At 51.2% G+C, this 19,983-nt stretch overlaps 4 protein-coding genes across 4 annotated transcripts, besides 3 other annotated features; 2 read left to right on the forward strand and 2 right to left on the reverse strand.

Moving 5' to 3' along the window:
• Positions 1 to 325: 325 nt before the first annotated feature.
• Positions 326 to 5,418, forward strand: NFIA_021270 (UDP-N-acetylglucosaminyltransferase; the record flags this gene model as incomplete). The annotated part of the gene is made up of 3 exons (XM_001265315.1): positions 326 to 2,079; positions 2,130 to 4,731; positions 4,789 to 5,418. The coding sequence occupies 3 exons, from the start codon at positions 326 to 328 to the stop codon at positions 5,416 to 5,418; spliced, it is 4,986 nt and encodes a 1,661-aa protein (XP_001265316.1).
• A 1,121-nt stretch (positions 5,419 to 6,539) lies between these two features.
• Positions 6,540 to 6,607: a microsatellite.
• Positions 6,568 to 8,634, reverse strand: NFIA_021280 (DUF4246 domain-containing protein; the record flags this gene model as incomplete). Its single annotated transcript, XM_001265316.1, has 1 exon — positions 6,568 to 8,634. The coding sequence occupies one exon, from the start codon at positions 8,632 to 8,634 to the stop codon at positions 6,568 to 6,570; it is 2,067 nt and encodes a 688-aa protein (XP_001265317.1).
• Positions 8,635 to 9,189: 555 nt separating this feature from the next.
• On the reverse strand, positions 9,190 to 10,080 carry NFIA_021290 (uncharacterized protein; the record flags this gene model as incomplete). Its single annotated transcript, XM_001265317.1, has 1 exon — positions 9,190 to 10,080. The coding sequence occupies one exon, from the start codon at positions 10,078 to 10,080 to the stop codon at positions 9,190 to 9,192; it is 891 nt and encodes a 296-aa protein (XP_001265318.1).
• Positions 10,081 to 11,892: 1,812 nt separating this feature from the next.
• On the forward strand, positions 11,893 to 15,390 carry NFIA_021300 (glycoside hydrolase family 71 protein; the record flags this gene model as incomplete). Its single annotated transcript, XM_001265318.1, has 4 exons — positions 11,893 to 12,308; positions 12,347 to 12,549; positions 12,575 to 12,946; positions 13,013 to 15,390. 4 exons carry the CDS (start codon positions 11,893 to 11,895, stop codon positions 15,388 to 15,390), a joined length of 3,369 nt encoding a protein of 1,122 aa, XP_001265319.1.
• Positions 14,232 to 14,255: a microsatellite.
• Positions 14,232 to 14,259: a microsatellite.
• Positions 15,391 to 19,983: the final 4,593 nt, after the last annotated feature.

The raw sequence follows: 19,983 nt of genomic DNA on the forward strand, positions 1-19,983 counted from the left end.
CAGATCATCGTCATTATCGCCTATCAACAGCTTTCATGTCGATCTCGGAGACAAACAGTGGGCGTCTTTGCTGAGTGTTCAAGTGAGCCGGCTTACGCCCAGGATGAGGTGTAGGAAACGTTTCAAGGAGGTTGCTAGTTGATCAATCCAGCAGGAGTGAACGTGCGTGTGTCAACTTTTTGTGACCGCTCTCAACCTCTGCGACTGTTACCTCTCCTTCTCTACTGCTCAGATTCCTACCAACTTCATTTTTTCTATCGTTGTTTTCTGCTACCTTTTTCGGTCGAAATCCACTTTTCCCCCTCTTCGATAAGTCGAGGTAACCATGTTGCCCTCGGTGGCATCTTTCCCGTCGGTACAACCGCATCACCACCTCCCACCCTACTACACCGCCGACACCGCTACTCCACCTTACCACTCTAATCCCACGTCCATTGTTCCGTCACTTCCTGGCGGTGATATCAATAAGGATCACTCCCAGTCGCTCTCGCGGACCCGATTACAGTACCCGCATCCCGTTCAACGTTTCGGACTTCATAATACCGCCAGTCGGCAACCCAGTCCCAAACATGCCGCTGAACATGCGCTTAGGAGGAAGACACCGAATGGAACCTTAGCAGCGGGCTACGATGGGACCCCCGGAGATACTACGATTCAGCCGCCGGCTACGAAACACATATTAGTCTCACCTCTGGATTCCGGTCACCTTGTCCCTCCTCAGGCGGGGTTTCTTTCGGACAACTGGCAACAAGCGTCGCTCGACCAGTCCTCAGCAGCTAAACATATGGTCTTTCCTCCTGTTTTCAAGAACGATGCGAGTCGGGGCAATATAGCCCTGGGAGACATGGTAACGGATGTGAATGGGACGGGCTGGGTTCGCTCTCTGAATTATGTGCCTGGGGCTGACTCGATGCTCAATCAATCACTACCCATGCAGCCAGCACAGCAGAGATTCTACGTGCAGAATGGGGCCTATGTGCCTACTGTCTTACCAGCAACGCTCCAGCCTTGTCTCGGCCCGACAGCGTCGGCGGGTAGCGGCCCGTATGGCCCCTACTGGCCTGACGGTGTCTACATTCCATACCGTCCAGCAGCATTTCGAGATACGCGCTTCAACCATTTGAACCAGACCGGTCTCCCCTTTTTCGATGCAGCACAGCAGTCATTCAATAACGCAAATACGGCCCTCCCAGGCAGCCATGGTGAGGCGGGCGGTTGGAGCACCGCACCTCCAGGGATCCTCAGCCACGGTACTGCAGTGAAAGGCAACTTCCCTCCCCGTCATTCCGAACAGAAATCTCTGGATTCTTCACTGAACCACCGCGTTCTCCCGTTGCACATTCGTACTAATCCTAGCACTGGGTTTTCAACAAATCAGCAAGGCGGAGAATCCTTCTCCGTGCTGCCTGGGTCCAACGGGCCGGGGTTGCCCAGCTCTTTCACATCTGCTCACTCACGCGCTGCAAATGTCGAATTCAAGGAGAAGATACTATCATGGGCGCATGGTGTATATGTTGATCTCCTCGCGTCCATCCATCAAGCCCGTCGAAACAGCATCTCCCAGGCCGGGAGTGATGGGCAGCCCCTGCGCTTGAAACCGAGCATATATCCCAAACCTCCACGACAGCCAGGCTTGGATTTCTCTCAGTCGAATAGTCCCGAATTTCATCGCCATAATAGCTACCCCTCAAGCCAATATGATGGGCGCCATCAGAAGACTAATATTCTCGGGTATTCAAGGCCAGTGGATACCACGGCTACTTTCCAGCATAGTCGCCGTCCTTCTATGAGTCAATTCCAACAGTACGCAACATCGGATTCACAAATGCTGGACAGATTGCGCCATACTGGCAGAGTTGTAGTTCCAGGACCGGCTCCCCGTTTCTCCTTTTCTGCAACAGGTGAGAATTCGACCACAGCAAATGCCATGTCCGCTCTCGAAATGCTCTCACATCTCTGCATGGAGAGTGGTTGGGAGTGGATTGATGGGATGCTGCTTGGCGGCTGCCTTGCCTATGGACTTGGCGACTATCACAAGGCTATGAGGTGGTATTCCAGGATTATCGCGAGGGACGCAACGTAAGTACAGGCTGCCCAGGTTGTTGTGTATATGTGCTGACTGCATTTAGGCATGTGGAGGCGATATCAAATCTCGCAGCAACGCTGCTTGCGCTTGATCGTCGCGAGGAGGCGCTACAACATTGGCTTCGTGCTGTGAAGCTCCGTCCCAGTTTCTTCGAGGCTGTGGAGCATCTCATCGGTCTCCTTTGTAGCAGCCATCGTGGTAAAGAGGCCGTGAACATCATCGATTATGTACAGAATTCCCTACGCTTCCCCAAGAATGGCGATTGTTTTACCACGGATGAACATGCGAGCGAAACAGAGAGTGATGCGGATAGCGGCGCTTCAAGTGTTGGATCTTACGAGAAGGCATCTTTCGACTACGACGATGACTTCGGCCGCTCGCTGATCGGTAACCGGAAGCCATCTGAAGCTAGCGCAGTTGGCTTTGGCTCCAGCGGCTACGCTATACCAGGTTGTGACAATGGCAGAATGCTTGCGCTCGTTCATGCGAAGGGCAACATGCTCTACGCATTGGGCGATAATGCTGGTGCTGCGGCGGCCTTCGAGGATGCTGTCTTGATTGCGGCAGGGAGACGACGCCATGGCATTCAAAGTCTGATTAAACAGATATATACCGCCTTCTCCCAGGGTTCTCATCAGGCTTACTCGCCCTTGAACTCTCACGAGAGCCAGGAGACCATTCTTCTTTATCCTGATAAGGCCCTACAGACTTCGAAGCTAGTCTTTGCACCTTGCGGAACGCCCCCCGGGATCAAGTTTGTGGCCGAAGGTCTCGCAAGAAAAGCCGCCTTGTCGACCACGAGCAATTCACTGCTTTCCTTGGCAAAGATCTATCAAGACGGCATGTCCAATATTTCCGGTTCGGGCATTCCTAAGAAATCTCCTGGCGTTCGAGACATCTTGGCACTCTATTACCTCTCCCTGTCCCTCCAACCGAGTCCCTCGACTGCCAATAACGTTGGAATCTTGCTTGCTGGAATCCAGAACAATGCCGCCAGCAAGGGCCTCCCTCGTTCGAGCGGGGAAGCACAACACCCTGAGGTTCCTGGAGTGGTCCCCGGAAGTGGGATTTCACTGGCACTAGCGTATTACAACTACGGATTGCATCTCGATTCGCGACACGCGCATCTTTATACCAATCTGGGTAGCCTGCTTAAAGACATCGGGCAGCTCCAGGCCGCCATCCGGATGTACGAGCAAGCGGTTCATTGTGATGGTAACTTTGATATTGCCTTGGCCAATCTGGCAAATGCCGTCAAAGATGCGGGTCGAGTCAACGATGCGATTGCCTACTACAAGCGTGCCGTCAAAGTGAACCCTGAATTCGCTGAAGCAGTTTGCGGACTGGCAAATGCCTTGAACTCCGTCTGCAACTGGGTCGGACGTGGAGGCATTGCCAATGGGTATGGTTTCCGCGACCGATGGCATGTCACTGAGCAAGGGATGCTCCGTGATGCATCTACTAGCGAGACCGGTACTGGCTGGATACAGCGCGTCGTTGATATCGTCAATCGACAGCTCAAGGAGGGGGAGTCGTGGGGTCGTGGTCTACTGTTACCTAACACGATAGAGCAACTCTGCGTTCAGGTCGCTCCGGCCTTGGAGAGTCGCCGCTCGGCCTGCGGGTCTTTGGCCACCATACTGCAGTCTTGGGCTGGACAAAGGTGGGAGGGCTCGCGGATCGTCAAATTGATCGAGCGTGCAAATCGTTCGATCACCTGGCAGTGGTACCAGGACCGCTATATCTACGGCAAGGAATACCCGCTAACCAAATATCAACGGCCGCAACTCCCACCGGGGCTCGCAGCGCCCAATGCGCCAACGGTTCTTCCCTTTCACACATTCACCTGTCCGCTTTCTGCGAAGCAGATCCGTCAGATTTCTCAAAGGAATGGGCTTCGGATCTCGTGCTCGACCCTACGTTCTCCGTGGCTTCCAGCTACGGTGTATCCACCGCCGCCGCCTCCAAATCCCTATCTGAAGGTTGGGTATGTTTCGTCGGACTTCAATAATCACCCTCTCGCGCATTTGATGCAGTCTGTCTTTGGGTTGCACAACCCGTCCAGGGTTAAGGCATACTGCTACGCAACCACTGCAAGCGACAAATCCGTGCATCGTCAGCAGATCGAGAAGGAAGCACCCGTGTTCCACGACGCCAGCTGTTGGCCCGTCGAGAGACTTGTGAAGCAGATCGTCGACGATGGGATCCACATCCTTGTCAATCTCAACGGCTACACACGGGGAGCGCGCAACGAGGTGTTTGCTGCACGGCCTGCCCCAATACATATGTCTTTCATGGGTTTTGCAGGGACACTGGGCGCCGAGTGGTGTGATTATATTCTTGCAGATGAGATCTCCGTTCCTGTCGATACGCTTGGTCCCGGAAGGCGTAACGCCCGTATTGAGGATCGACTCTTGGAGCAGGATCACGGCGAGGAGCTCGAGGACTGGGTGTATGGCGAGAAGATTGTCTATACTCGCGATACATTCTTCTGCTGCGACCATCGGCAAAGCGCTCCCGACGCGAAAGATGCGCGCATCACCTGGGAGCAGGAGCAGGAGCGGCGATGGCGAATGCGGAAAGAGCTGTTCCCAAATCTCAGCGATGACACGATCATCCTCGGCAATTTCAACCAACTGTACAAGGTGAGGATTGTCTTTATGATTATATTTGATGTGAGTATGCTAAGCCCTTTCATTCAGATTGAGCCAACAACGTTCCGTACATGGCTTCGTATACTGGCGCGCATTCCCAACGCGGTTCTGTGGCTGCTTCGCTTCCCGGACTTGGGTGAACAGAACCTCCGGGAGACAGCCATCGCGTGGGCTGGCCGGGAGACAGCATCCCGGATTATTTTTACGGATGTGGCTCCGAAGAACGCTCACATCGCTCGGGCGAAGATCCTGGACCTGTTCCTAGATACGCCGGAGTGTAATGCACACACGACTGCGACAGACGTGTTGTGGAGTGGCACACCACTGCTCACATATCCCCGCTACAAGTACAAAATGTGTTCTCGGATGGCGAGCAGTATCCTTAGCAGCGCGCTACCGGACTCTGACGCTGGCCGCAAGGCCCGTGATGAGTTGACGGCAGTATCTGACGAAGACTACGAGGGCAAGGCCATCCGCCTTTGTCTCAGTCTCCAGTACAGCCCCGGGTGTGGCGGTCGAGCGCGAGGCCGGCTATTCGACCTCCGCCGGATGCTGTTTGAGGAGCGAATGGGGAGCCGTCTGTTTGATACCAAACGCTGGGTTCATGATTTAGAGAATGCTTATGATCAAGTCTGGAAACGATGGGTGAATGGCGAAGAAGGTGATATCTGGTTATGATGTACGCATCGGAATATACCCCTTGAGCGTTCTGTTTCTGTCTTTTTATTGTTAATTCCCTGTCATATGTAGCCCCTATGCGCGTTTATATTGGTGATTTCTGTGATCTAGAGGTGTGGAACCTGGGTATTCTGGTCTCCTCGGATCTACTGTGTTTCTTTCTTGTCTTGATTTTGCATGGGAATCTCCGGTGATCCGTGGTGTGCATACTGGCGTTGGATCTTTTCTAGCAATGAATCTCCATGACATTGCTGCGCAAGCAGCCTGGGTTGGCCATATCACTTCTCCGCAGTAGCAGTGCAAGATACGTATTCGACTATGAAATGCGGATTTCACCCCTACAATATGTAGAAATCAAACATTTCGAGCCTCATGCAGGGTATACTGTCCATCACATCCTGAGTTTGACTCCAGCTGAATGCAGCTTAAGTCAGCCACTGCTAACTCAACTATAATCGACAGTGTAACAGTTGCATATCTACTACTATTCACTAGGCATTACCAGTGCTTCCTGATGGAAACCTACCAGAGGGTTATTAACTACTCTATTTATGAATGTTGCTTGTTTTAGCATACATCATGCTTAAGATTGTAATGATGAAGAGTGCAGTACACGCCCTACTAATTTTATGCAGGAATAGGAATAGAAGAGTGATTCTGAGTAATCCTTGGAGCCTTATGCTAGGAGTATGAGTACTACTTATGTTCCTCATCTAGATGAGACCTGGAGGACAGGAGCATGATGTTGACACCGAGCTTATCTAGTAGAGTATAGGTAATAAAGAGACTAAAAGTCTTTATGAGACTAAGTTGTTGATATAGATGATACTTGGAAGTAGTGTATTCCTTCTTGTATGCTTCTCTCGCTCAGGCAGACCGGGTTAGAATCGGGAATGGGGAGCCTTGCTTAAGTCCGACTATGACAGCTATTGTGTCCATGAGCTGAGGTTATTGGATCTCCCAGCCTCTCTCCCGCAGCAGGTGACTATACGTTGCGCAGGTCAGTGACCTTTCTCACTAATTCCAAATGGAAAGGACCACATGTGTGCATGTGTGCACAGGCTCCCGATCCTTCTATTCAGGATGTCTCATTATTAGCTAATGTAGTCAAGGTAGCTTCATTCCTTCACAAGGCATATAGTGTTCTCCTCAATCTTCCTTCACTAGGCATATACTGTTCTTCTCAATCTGCTCCGTGTCCTTCTCACAAGCCACCGCCTCCTCCTTGGCTCGTTCACGCCGGTGGTGCTGAGCCTCTGGTAAGTTCATAAGCCACGGACCAGTCTCAGCAATGATCTGATCCGCCAATTCTTGGGGAAGTGGATGGGCTGACGATAGATGGGATCGTGCTTCCTGTTCCCACCAATCGAGACGCTGGGGGGGCACATTTCGCGTCGAACAGATGCGGTAGGAAGGATCAACGAGCCACAGGGTCAAAAAGCGACAGCGTCCAGGTCGAGCTTTGTCCACCAATTCAAACGATTCAAGGCGGTGGCGTAGGCAGTTTGGAAAAGCGATCAGACCTCCTTGACGTATGGACACAGACCCGAGTTCTTGAAACGCTGGTTTCTCATTCTGAACACCGAACAATTTCTCTAGGTACGGAATGTCCCAACCATCCCAACTAAACGAGAACTCCTCGCCATCCATGGAAATCTCTTGAGCGAAGGAGATGCGGGTATTCGTCACGTTTTCAAGATCAAAGCAATACAAGGCTACCCCCGCGATATGCTCATTCACCAGACCGTCCACGTGCCAATCCTCGCCCAAGAAGGACGGATTATCAGGAGTGAGCTCAATGCCCCCCAGCTTGACAATAATCTGTAGCCCCTTTTCGCGGAACTCGTCCTGGAGTTTCACAGTCTGGAACTGATGATCGATCTCGTCTTTTGCTCTCAACATCTCATAATGGACCATTGGATCCATGATTTGGTCGCGGTTCCGCCAGAGTTCCGTGAAGCGATCAACGTTGTCGTAATCCTGACGACCGACGATTGCCCGGGCCGTTCGTCCTGCCCTCCAGTCTTCGTAGGAATAGGTGGTGCCAGGCTCGGAATGCTGGAAACGAAACATGCGACTGTATTTGATATTCACAACTTCACGCAAGGATAATGTTGCCTCCCAGTCTGCGGGGATTTCGCGTGTTGTATTGTACCACCATTGCACCTTTACTCCATACTCTGGTAAAGAGAGGTACTCCTTGACGCGAGCAAGCGCCCGCTGGTAATCCTCAGTTGACCTATCGACGTCCAGCGTGGTCGGGAGCTCCTCAGCCCATGGAGGATAACGATTATCCCACTCGACCCCGAATGTGCGGATTCGCATGGGCTCCCGACCCACATAGTCCCGTGACCTCTCCTCCCCAATCCTAATCAGAATCTCGTTCCATGGCTTAACAACTTTGGATATCACACCTTCCAGCGTCCTGTAGAATGGCCGCTGCTCACGGGGGTGAAGATTGTTGATGTAGGAAGTAATCCGCACGTCTGTCGACCCAGCCGGCCCACAGAATTCAACCTCGCAAGGCAGCCATTGATAGCGCAGTGAGTAGATGTACTTTTCAATTTCCCAGTCGTGTCTGTCTTCATGGAGCGGCGGCGGTGCCTCTCCTTGCCCATAAGTGTCCAGAGTCTGCTCAAGCGGAACACTGCCGCCACTGATCAGCACTCTGGTGCGTTCGCGAGTCAGCGGGTACAGCGAGGGGTCAATCAGGTTCCAAACCTGCTGGTTTGAACTTGGTTCCCAGTCCATCTGCCCGGCACGCTCCTTCAATGCGGAAGCGACGAAGTCCTGGATCTCCGCGGTCACTGCAGGAGGAATGACATTGTTTGATTTACACACGCCGCTGGCAGCGTTCAGAACCACAATTAGGCCAGTCTCCTGCCATCGCTGCGCTTTGTCACGCAGCTCAGCCGCGCACCATTCCCATGCCTTGGGGCTGATCAATGGAAATTGCGCCATGGCCTCGCTTCGCCAAGTCTGCATAGTAGAAACGTCAGAGACCAACTCCTCCCAGCCTGGTCGATCAGTCAAGGAGTTCATCAGCCTCAGCATTTCCAGTTCGCGGGCGGTGAAAGGCGACGGAAACCAGGGATATAGATCAGAGCCTATAAATCTTTCGTTTGATAATGTTGTGACATCAAAGGGAACTCCATTGAATCCTGGCACCATCAAGGGTCCATCGCCTGTATTGTTGAACTCGACCTCGTCACTCATCATGCAGATCGCTTTACTGAAGGCAGCTGAGAGAGGAGATTTGTGAGGGGCGACTCAACAAAAATCTATCAAGATGTAAGGCGCGAGGGTTGATAAGGGGGCCATGAGGACACCTGGAAATTAATATTCTCTTCGGGTGGAGCCCGACGAGGCGAGGCAAGCAACAGGTGGATGGCCGTAACCGTCTGTAATTAAATTACATTTCGCTCGTCCACAAATTGAATCCGTAATCACAGGATAATTGCAGATTGATCTCTGGATCCGAGATGCTAGTCCTTCCATCAGAGATTTGTTCAAATCGTTGATTTTGTGATGGTAGCAGCATTTGATGAGCTGTTGGTTGGATGCAAAGAGAGAAGGAGTGAGAGGAGAAGAGAAGAAGAAAAGAAGGAGGAAAACCACGCCTTGGCACGTGAGTAGCCAATCCATAAAGTCTTTCTTATATTTTGTCTGATCTGTACACTTTTTACTCTGAGAAGAAACAATGAAAGGCTCCTATATACATGTATTCCACTGGGACTGTCACACCGATCTACTGCCATCCAGAGTCGAGTCTCAGCATTTTCCACCCTTTTCTATTTTTTGCAATAGTTTCAAGGTGTTCTTCGCTCGGAAAATCACAGCCTGGTGCCTCTTGAAGGTATTAAGCTCCTCATTATTCTTAATCTTCTCTTTATAATTTGGTGAACGTATCTTTATAACGAGCTCCTGCATCTTGGCTGCGAGACCATCAGCTTGCGCGTTGATCTTTGCCTTCTTCTCTGGATCGGCCTCGTTTTTCGCCGACTTTTCCAGTTGCTCGACTGTCTTTGCTGTATCGTAGGCTTGATACGAGAAACCATCAGGGGTTTTCGGATTCGGATCCTGAAGTGCAAGCTTCTCGATCCCTAACTCTTGCTTGAGCTCCGCGATAAAGTATTTCATGTTGTTGGCGATGCGATGTTTCTGGATGAGATCTAGCGCGTCTGCCATAGGCTTTCTGTGCTCCGCGACCTTGTCAGAACCTAGCTGATCCCTGATCAGCCCATCTATCTTTTCGAAGATAGGACCAAATTGTGATGATTTGCTTGTGCCCTCGAGAAGTTGCGAGAAATCATATTTAGGGTCAAAGTTCTTCTCCCTTAGTCTCCGAGATGTAGTTATGACATCGGTCGTATCAGCTGTCTCGATGATTGTTCTGATTGCTGTGAATTTTGAGTCCTGGGAGATTTTCCTCCATGAGTCTTGCGACAAAATATGCCTCAGAAATGCTGGGTATGTGCAGGGAGTATCAGTCTTTGAGCATGTTTTTGCAATTGTTCGCCGTTTGGAATCCCTTGTCTTGAATTCGACCAGATAGGCTTGGTAAAAGTAGAGCGTCTCCGAGGGTTTGGATTCTTTGAGGGCCACAACGGCCTTGCTCAGAAACAGAAGAGACGAGAGGAGAAAGAAAAGAAGGTATTTCATGACTGTAGCTGGATGATTCCACTCATAAAGTTATAATGACTGCAATGAATAAATGGAACTTGGAAGGACAACGACGGGGAAGTGCCCATATGTAGCAGCATAGACCTTGTTATATACCACGCTTGATATCAGATATGCAATACTTCAATAGTCTTACTGGTCACTGATGGACCAGATCTGTTCTGTTACCAAGCAAGCAAGACCATCGCATTAAGTAACGAGAACAGTTTGGCGAGAGATACTGAGGTTTAGCCGAACTAAGATCCCTGTAATATGCTCCATGTATCATTCAATACAGACATATCCCTTTTTCGGATAATTTCCTATCCTCCAACTAGAGACCATCCTAGCGTTCGACCGTTTGAAAAAGTGCTGTGGGGTTCTCAAACAACACTATCACTACTACCAAGAGATGTAGCAATAAAAGGGATATGCTCGGTCCGTTCCGACGGAGATATCGGAGAGCAGTAAGATAGAATCCACGACTGTCCGTCCTCAAGCACTGCGAGCTGCATCATGTACGGCTTCTTTCCTCTGTAGCTTGACGAGATCCGATTGACCAATCTCATGTTCACTTTCATTCGTTCAGAAGCCTCCAAATCGCCAAAGCTGCTATGACTGACCCGGTGCTAATACCACTCCATGGCTCACGCACTGCAAAATTTAGTGCTTGTCGTCTGAGACATTGCCAAGAACTAACTTAGGCCATAAACTCCCAAGCTAACAGTAGATGACTCTCCTAGGGCCGGAGCAAACGGATAACTTTCCAAACCACTACTCACTAGTGGGAAGAATACTAGCCAAAATTTGCCTCGCCTCACTAGATGCGCGAGATTGAGACCAGTAGACTAGTCCAGGCCCATTTTGGAGACAAAACCACTTATTATTGATCGGAGACCTGAGCAATAATCGGACGCTGGAGATGCGCTGGATTAAGCTTCACTAACGCACCGTTGGGATTAGCTTCTCTTGGCTTGCCAGTAGTCTTGTTTTCCGGGCCAATCTTCATCCTTCATCTTTCTTTTTCATTGTCTCGACAATCCTAAGGGCCTTGGCTATCCAGGCTTGTGTGTACAGCAACGGCCAGAGCTTGTCTGGTGCCCTAGTTTCTACTACTTATGGTCTCTTAGGACCGTACTAACAGACATAGTCTTCGAGACTGCTGGCACCGGCGCCGAATGTAACCCCGTTGAGTGCTGCCTTTTCCTAATTCGATGCTAATTTCCGCTCAATGTTGCTTGTAAAAGTTCACCGGATACTCGGCCTCTCAGTTGCACGGTAACCTACATTGCTCTTCTGTCAAATGGTGACTCGATCAATTCCGTTCCTGAAACGCCGAGGCCATAATTTACAACTGCCACCAGTAAAAAGCTCGTTCTCATATCAGGTGCTGTTGAACATCTGCTGCCTGATCAACTCGACTAGCTAGAAACCCTTTTTAGCTCAGGAGCTCTGTATGTCAACAGATGCCAGCTTTGCCGATTACCCGGAGAGACTGAAAAGACCAGAGCTTGGATAACACCAGCTCGGATATTTGTGCTGGGAGTAGATACTCAATAGTTTTGCAGAGATTCCTACATCCACTCTACTAGCTTGTCCTTGTCGAGCGACTCCAGACCCTTGTAAACCTCGGACCTCAACTGGCAACAGGCGATGACAGGGATTGGGGCTATAGGTGAAGTCCGAATGTGTAGATGGGGTCATCTATGATAAGTAATGGCATGCTGGTACAAGATTCTGTTACGTCTTTAGTATTCTTTAGTCTTAGAATGTCGCAACACATTGTGACACTATAAGAAGGTGGCTCTTGCCATGGATGTCCGAGCGAGCGAATATTGTTTTAGCAAAAGGGCACTTCCTGGCCTGTGTCATTCTCTTACCCCTGCAGGCCATTGGCCATCACCTTCATTTCAGACCTTCGTTATCAATCTTCCTTTGTTGTCATTTGTGTTTCGCCTAAGCAGCAATGTTTGGGTTTCTCGTAAAAGCTGCGCTTGTAGGGCTTGTCTTGGGGTCTCGCTCCCATTTGCACCATGCCCACCTCCATCAGCGTCAAACAAACTCTTCCATACATCATGCATATACGGGCCTTTCTGTAACGCCCGAGGTGGCCGATCCCAGCGGACAGCTGAATTAGACGTTTCTTCGAACTACGCCGAAGATGATGCTTTTGGACTTAAAAGGTCTCGACACCAAAGAAGAGTAAGGGGGTCTTCGCGCATTTCATGGTAGGCATCGAATCTATCGTATTCATGGTCGTATGCAGCTCTAACAAAGCTCAGGTTGAAAATGCCCGTGGTTGGAACGAATTAGAATGGGCGTTCCATATGGCAGTGGCCCAAGAGGCACACCTGGATGCATTTGCACTGAACTTTGCCGCGTCTCTCAAAGATCTAAAGCCACTAAAGTCAGCTTTTGCAGTGGCAGAATTAAGAGGATTTCAACTCTTTCTCTCTTTTGACTATGCGGGTGCTGGCTGGCCCCTTTGACAAAGCCACTGTGATTGCAATCATTAACGAGTTCAAGTCGTCGTCTGCGTATTATACCTACCAAGAAAAACCGTTTGTGTCGACTTTCGAGGGTCCTGGGAACGCAGCGGACTGGAAAGACATCAAATCAGAGACTGGATGCTTCTTCATTCCCTCGTGGTCCTCCCTTGGGGCTAAGGATGCTCTGAAGCTGGGCACCCCAGATGGGCTCTTCAGTTGGGCAGCCTGGCCGTGGGGCAATCAAGACATGGATACGTACGTTGATGCATCCTACCTCGACTATCTGGAACAGGCTGGAGGAAAGGAGTATATGATGCCAGTCTCCCCATGGTTCTACACGAACCTTCCAGGATATGAAAAGAATTGGTTATGGCGAGGTAATGTCTACCGGAGAACAAAAGAAACAGAGGGATGAGCGGTGATGCTAATCAATAAATATCTAGGAGATGACCTCTGGCGAGACCGCTGGGAAGAGGTTATGGTGGTGCAACCCGATTTCGTCCAGATCATTAGCTGGAACGATTATGGGGAATCCCATTACATCGGGCCCCTGTACAACATTGATAAATATGAGGCGTTTAGTGTGGGCCAGGCGCCCTTCAACTATGCACACGGCATGCCACACGATGGCTGGCGTCTCTTCTTGCCCTACTACATCGATACCTATAAGAATGGGAAGGCATCTATCACGAAAGAAGGAGTGGTGGGCTGGTACCGCCCAAATCCTACTGCAGCATGCAACGATGGCGGTACCACAGCCAACACAGCCAGTCAATTGCAATTTGAGTTTCGGCCTGCAGAGGTTGTCCAGGATAAGATCTTCTATTCAGCACTGCTGACCTCCTTCGCCACTGTCACCGTCACTGTCGGGGGCGTGTCTATTCCTGCTACCTGGCAGGATATCCCTGACGGAGGCGTGGGTGTGTACCACGGCAGCGTTGGGTATGGTACTTTCTATGGCGATGTGAAGATCTCCATCTCTCGCGCAGGAAGTACCATTGCCGAATTCAGCAGTGCTGCTATTACCACGAGCTGCACTGACGGCTACGCCAACTGGAATGCCGTTGTTGGCAGCGCAGAGGGCCCCAGCATCTCCGCCGTCTCCCCCAAGCTTGCTATCGACGAGCAGGCCTGCATTGAGGGCACAGCACCAGGCAACTTCCAGGGGCTGTGCAAGTTTACCTGTCAGTATGGCTACTGCCCCATTGGAGCCTGCGTGTGTACCAAAATGGGTGCGCCCAGAGTCAAACCCAAGGCCACAGGCATCAAGGGATATCCTATTGCTGGTGAAGGATCCAGTTACATTGGTCTCTGCAGCTTCGCTTGTAACTACGGATACTGTCCACCTGAAGCCTGTGGCCCGGTGGAGGTACCCCTCACGAAGCCGACGGTCTCGCCTTTCCTGCCGTCCGCATGCACGGCAGGCACCGGCCAGGGCGACCTGGCGGGGCTTTGCTCGTACGCGTGCAACTACGGCTTCTGCCCCATCCACGCGTGCACCTGCACAGGCACTGGCGCTCTCCACCAGCCCCCTGCGGCCAACAGCACCTTCACCGCATTCTACCAAGGCGACGGCGACGACGCCGGCCTGTGCAAATTTGCCTGTCAGCGCGGCTACTGCCCCGATGCCTGCGCCAGTACAGAAGGCGAAGTTCTGTCCTGCGACGACGACGACGACGACGACGACAACCCCGACTGCGCGTTAGAAGACACCCCGGACCCCTGCGATCTCAGTCTTTACTTCTCATCGTGGGAAGCTCTCCAGGCAGCCACAGACATCCCCGAGCTCTGCATGCCCATGTACGCCATGCAGGTTCTGATGGACACGCTCAACACCGCCCTGCAGAACTACACGGACGTCAACAACGGCTACGACGAAAAGTTCGGCTACTACGTCAAATATCTCCGCGACATGGTGCCAGAGGCCATCAATAAGGTCATCGCAGATAACGGTAAATACGTCCAATGCTCTCAGGCGATCAAGGGGGGGTGGTCTAAACCCAGATCATGCTTTATCCCGCTTGTTAGCGACGCATGGACCGTCAAGTACACCTTCGTCGACGAGCAAGGATTCTACGACGAATTGCAATCCAAATACGGCATCCAGCGGGACTGGGTGGAGGTTTCTGACGTCGTCAATGAAGACAAACTCTGCACCCCAAACCCCCGCAGCGGCGGTATCGTCTGCCACAGTATCAAACAGGTAAACCAAAATATCCCCCACGCCAAGGCCGACTTCACTATTTCCAACCCCAAAGACTCAATTGCAAATGCGTTGCCCCGGTTCCAAGCTCTCCAGCGCGACGTTGTGTTGACATGGGCCGATCTCTCCTTCTTCCTCTGGGACGGAGACGAAGCAGACGCAGTGGAGGCCCTTTCCACTCCGGTCTTCATGCTCCTCCAGGCCGTCGAAAGCATGGCGACGGTGAAGGAAATCGGCGAGCAGGAGAAAGAAAAGGAGGAAGAAGAGAAAAGAAACCTCATCATCATGATCATCTCCGCGGTCCTGCTCATTCTCCCCTTTGCTGGCGAGATTGTTGGCCCCGTCACAGGGATCGCTTGGATCACCGATGCGGCCCTGTTGGCAGATGTAACTGCCAGTTTGGCCATGGTGGGCTACGACCTCGTCGCCGACCCAAAGTCAGCGCCGATGGATCTATTGAACATCTTGTTTGCAGGGACAGGGCGCACGGCGGGGAATCTCTCCAAAGCGGCCAGTGTTCGGCGCGGGATCAAGGCGGAAGATCTGGCCAAGTTTGGGAAGGTGTTTAAAGAGAATGATGATCTGCTCCAGGGGTTGATTAGTCTCTGTAAGACATAGTTGGCTGTCATTAATAGAAAGGGGTATAGATAGACCTTGCAGCAGGACACCTCAGCAGGAGGATGCTTAGGCCAACGAATATGTCGACACCCTTCAATTTGAAGCTGATGTAGACTGGTGTCATGTATCTTGCCGTAGCTTGTTCAGCCATAGGGCATATACCAATGAATCCAGGCAGCCCAGCACGACTGCAGTCTGCATACCACGGAGGACACAAGATCCCGCCCGAGATGGCCAATGCGGCCTTGTCCACATCTAAAACGCTGAACTAAAGGGTCATGCTGTTCTATCACCAGCAGCTAGCTTCCTGGACTTGCAGACGACCACGCAGCAGCCGATCCTGGTAGACACTGGCTACCACAGTCATACTGTCGCTTAGCAGTAGGCAGGTCCGTAATCCGCACAGTGTACTTGCCCGTGTCTAGCCAGAGCAGTCAGCTTAGGAGTATAATGAACTGTTAGCCATATGAGACACGACTCAGGGAATAGTAGGCACCAGCTTATTTTCTCTACGACCAGTCTCTTGTGGCAGTTCCATGGAACTCGCACTAGGAAAGTGCCCTCGAATTGTCGACGCAAGAGATCGATGTATACAAGATTAGATAACATGCATTGACTGGAGGAATCGAGCACATACGACCACAGGGTGTGGAAAACAGGGCTTCCCGTCCGCTCAGCCGTACTTAAGCCACACGCCGGCCGGTTAGTAGTTGGGTGGGTGACCACCAGCGAATCCCGGCTGTTGTATGTTTTTTTTTTTCCTTTTCTTTTTCTGTTGTTTTGCATTCTTTTTGCTTCTCGAATTTCATTCTAAATCAAACCTTGCTGTGGTGTAAGTGTATGCAGTGTTGAGCGAGAAGGGTCTGTTGTGGACGTTGTGTTGACAGCGCGTGCCGTTTAACAGCAATATATAAATAGGCGGGGTGATGGCGTTCAAACTCTGTAATCCTGGTAAGGATCTCAGCTACACAGGCCTGGACCTCAGCATCACTGGCGCAGATATTGAGGCGCTGTAGAAAGATATTGCAATCGGTTTGAGATCCTCTAATTCAGAGGGATCCCGCAAATTGCGACCACAGTGTCTCCCATCTTAGCAGCAGCAATAGCAATCTGCCAGCCAAAGCCAGAGGAGCACCCTGTGATGACCACACGCGTGCCATAGTGGCCAAAATGTATAATGTATAAGCCTTTGCAGCGGCGAAGTGGAGGCGAGGTTCAACAGAGAAGCAAGAAACGATAAGAGGGCGAGGATGCTGCGTGGTGAATATATATATCAGCCATCTTCCGGCGTCCAGACAACCATCATGCAAGGTGACCAATGGATCTCATGAGGATTCGAAGGATGTCCTAACCATCACCAGACTTTGTGTACGTTCTTGCTCAGTATCATTTGGTTTACCGTGGCCGGCCCGACCTTTTCAGTGGGTTCTATTCATCTTGAGCGCACTCACAGCTATTTTTGTTTCTGCTCTTGACAACTCCATCGTCAGCAAACATCATTCCTGTACGTTGCACACACTCGGTCAGACAAGACGGGACACAGACTGAGGATGAGATTTCCACGCTATCATCAACCCATTCGACGCTGTGTCCAACTTACATGGCTCTTAGTCGGGTCTCTCCTAAGCCCAACCACCACAGTCTCTCCTAACGCTCATTGTTCAATCTAGATTCATGATCTCGGGAGATACGAATCGAGCAGAGACAGCGCATGATACAACCTGTCACCTGCCCATCCATCGCGGATTTCCATGAGAATCTGGTATTCAAAATACAGTGGCTAGGAAAGGACAGGACAGAGCTTCCTCATCTTGATTCGCACCTTCTCGGCGAGGCGCTGTCTCCGTTCTCCGCCAGCAGACTCGGAATCTGGAGCACGGCTGCAATGTGCAACATCTCGCTTCGTTTGCTGCGGGATGGATTCCGTAGGCTTGTTCTCTTGCAAGGTCTACCAGTGGCTCTTTTGGTATGTGATCCTAGGGTGATGAGGACACGTCAGCGGCGGGGAAGTGAGTGGGTTTTAGACGGCCTTCAGGTATAATTCAGGCAGAGTGCAGTTGAGGGCGAACAGGCAGAGGATCAGAGCAGCATTGGCGTAAGCTGAAGCAAAATAACAGGTGAGCAAAAAACATACAACAGCCGGGATTCGCTGGTGGTCACCCACCCAACTACTAACCGGCCGGCGTGTGGCTTAAGTACGGCTGAGCGGACGGGAAGCCCTGTTTTCCACACCCTGTGGTCGTATGTGCTCGATTTCAAGAGGAAATGATATATGTATGCTTCTAGTATAGAGAAGGAACTTCTGTAACTCTTCAGTCTTTGCATGTTTGGTAGAGAATTACCTATCGTCACGTTCCTGGTGATCAGGCATGGCTCCTCCTTCAGCGAGCGTAAGCATGCCCCAGGACTAATGCATTCGGGGCTCGACCTACGCCGCCTGACTGTCTAGCGCAGAGCTCATCAGAATGTGTGGTTGAACCTGGTTCATGAGGACTCGACGAACTGACTCGCTTGATCCTGCATCTGTTGGTGTTATGCCCCGAATAGGTGGATTCTACGGAGTATGGAGTACGGTATGCACCACTCCTACTCAGTAATGAGTATCCATCGATGATCAGACCTGGAGACAGTCTGGACCCAGACTAGACATTCATTCCTATTGCAAAGCCAAAAGGGATGGCATAGTATGGCATGGCGTCATCGACCTGGCCTCGGACGAGAGTGCGTTTTGGGACGATAGTGCAGGCGCGCGGATCTACCTCGTCCTTTCATGGTTCGTGGCGACTTTTGACATTCATCTATTAAACTGTGCGACTGCTAGTCGACAATATCTATCCTCTAGGGCTTCACTCCGTAGTCGCCGGTGATGTTAGTGCTAGACGAGAGATGACAATGGTGATACCACATACCAATTACACCGTACCAGGATCAACACTAGGTGACTATGTCTGAAGGAGTCAGAGTCAGTGCCAGAGTCGACGATATCAGTAATCCCCTTCATGGTCCCCGATTGCCCGGCCCGGGGTAGCCCGTCGAGCCCCTGCGATTTCAGTGCCTGACCTCTATTCGTACGTAGTAGGACCTGTAGCACCAAGCTAGCAGAATGCCACAGGGTTAGGTTTATTGCTATTTGCTCGCATTGACTTGCCTGCTGCGGGGATTATCCGGATTTTTACCGACATTTGCTGTCTGAGTTAGACTACGCTGGGACTCAGATTGAGTTTGGACGGTGTCGATTCGGTCTCTTGGCCGGATGAACCATTGGCTCAGGCCGGTTGGGCCAGATCAAGGTTGATCCACCGACTTGACTTCACTAAGCATAATCAGGAGAAGTTAGAAACCTATTCGGTAGTTCTTGTCGATTCTGGATTAGCATACGGGGTATGGGTCTCTGAAATCCAACAGCTCGTCCAATGTACATGCTGTATGCTACGGTACTACACGGAGTAATGAAGGTATTATTAGGGTCGTTCTGATCCCCTGCGGCAAATGTCCGTCAGGATTGTGGTACACCGTTGAGGCGCCGAGTTAAACTGCACTGACAGCGGGAAATCCGTTCATTCGTCTGAGATAGCTGGTTCAGCCGTTCAGGGTGCGGAGGGAGACACGGTAGAACCAGTCTCGACCATTCCGGGTCAGGACCAGTCGAGGCCCTTAGTGCATACTCGTAGTCCGTATGGTGCCATGAATCATGGGACCATGCCTAAGAGAACAATTTGTCAGATACGACGAGTCAGTTGAAGCTGAAGTGACGCAGCATCGAGATACTCAATAGTGCCATCACATCACATTGCATTTCCGCCAATCCTAGCCAGAGCACGCATCCCACGGGTGGCAATCATTGAGTCTCTCCTCCGTACCATTGGCGATATCGAGCCCAAGCCTGAAGCCAGCACGGATGTACGACCGGGGTCCCGGACGAGAAGCGAGCAACTGGTCATCGTGACGGCGATGATTACGAGAACGGTCATGCCCTCCGCCCCGCGCCCCACGGCACTTCTCCGAGCATAGGCGAGAGGAACAGGTGGAACAGCAGCCGCAACCTCACCACACCAAGTAGGAGTATTTGGAATCTCAGGACGCAAAGGCCTGCCCCTTCCCGATGACTTTTTGGTCTCCAGAGCCCTGTACGTGGTTCAAGATGACCCAGGATAGCTACAGACGCCGACACACACGAGTTCTACAATCCCCATACACAAGGAGGATGGTCTCTCTGGTTAGAGTGGAATATCGGCACAGGATTGGTAGCACTGCGAGCGAGAGGATGTAGTGTACTCCGTAGTTCATGATGGATGCGACGTCAACTCCCAATGGGGAAAATCGAGCTCGTCCCGTGTCGGCGCTTGAGCGTATCGGGAACCACATGGCCGCGATGGTCCCCGAGCGGGCACAATCTCTGACATGGAGCCCGAGCAATGTTTGTCTTGTTTGTTACTGTGCATTGGGCCCATATCTTAAACATTTTTAGACTAGACTGATTACTCTTTACGCAGTACGTACTAGTACTCTAACTAACTATTCTGTAATGACATTGTTGACTATGGCATGTATCTGGAAAAGGTCCCTTAAGAAACATTCCTACGTCATCATCAA

This window comes from Aspergillus fischeri, genomic scaffold (assembly GCF_000149645.3).
Source record: "Aspergillus fischeri NRRL 181 1099437636249 genomic scaffold, whole genome shotgun sequence".
NCBI lineage: Eukaryota > Fungi > Ascomycota > Eurotiomycetes > Eurotiales > Aspergillaceae > Aspergillus > Aspergillus fischeri.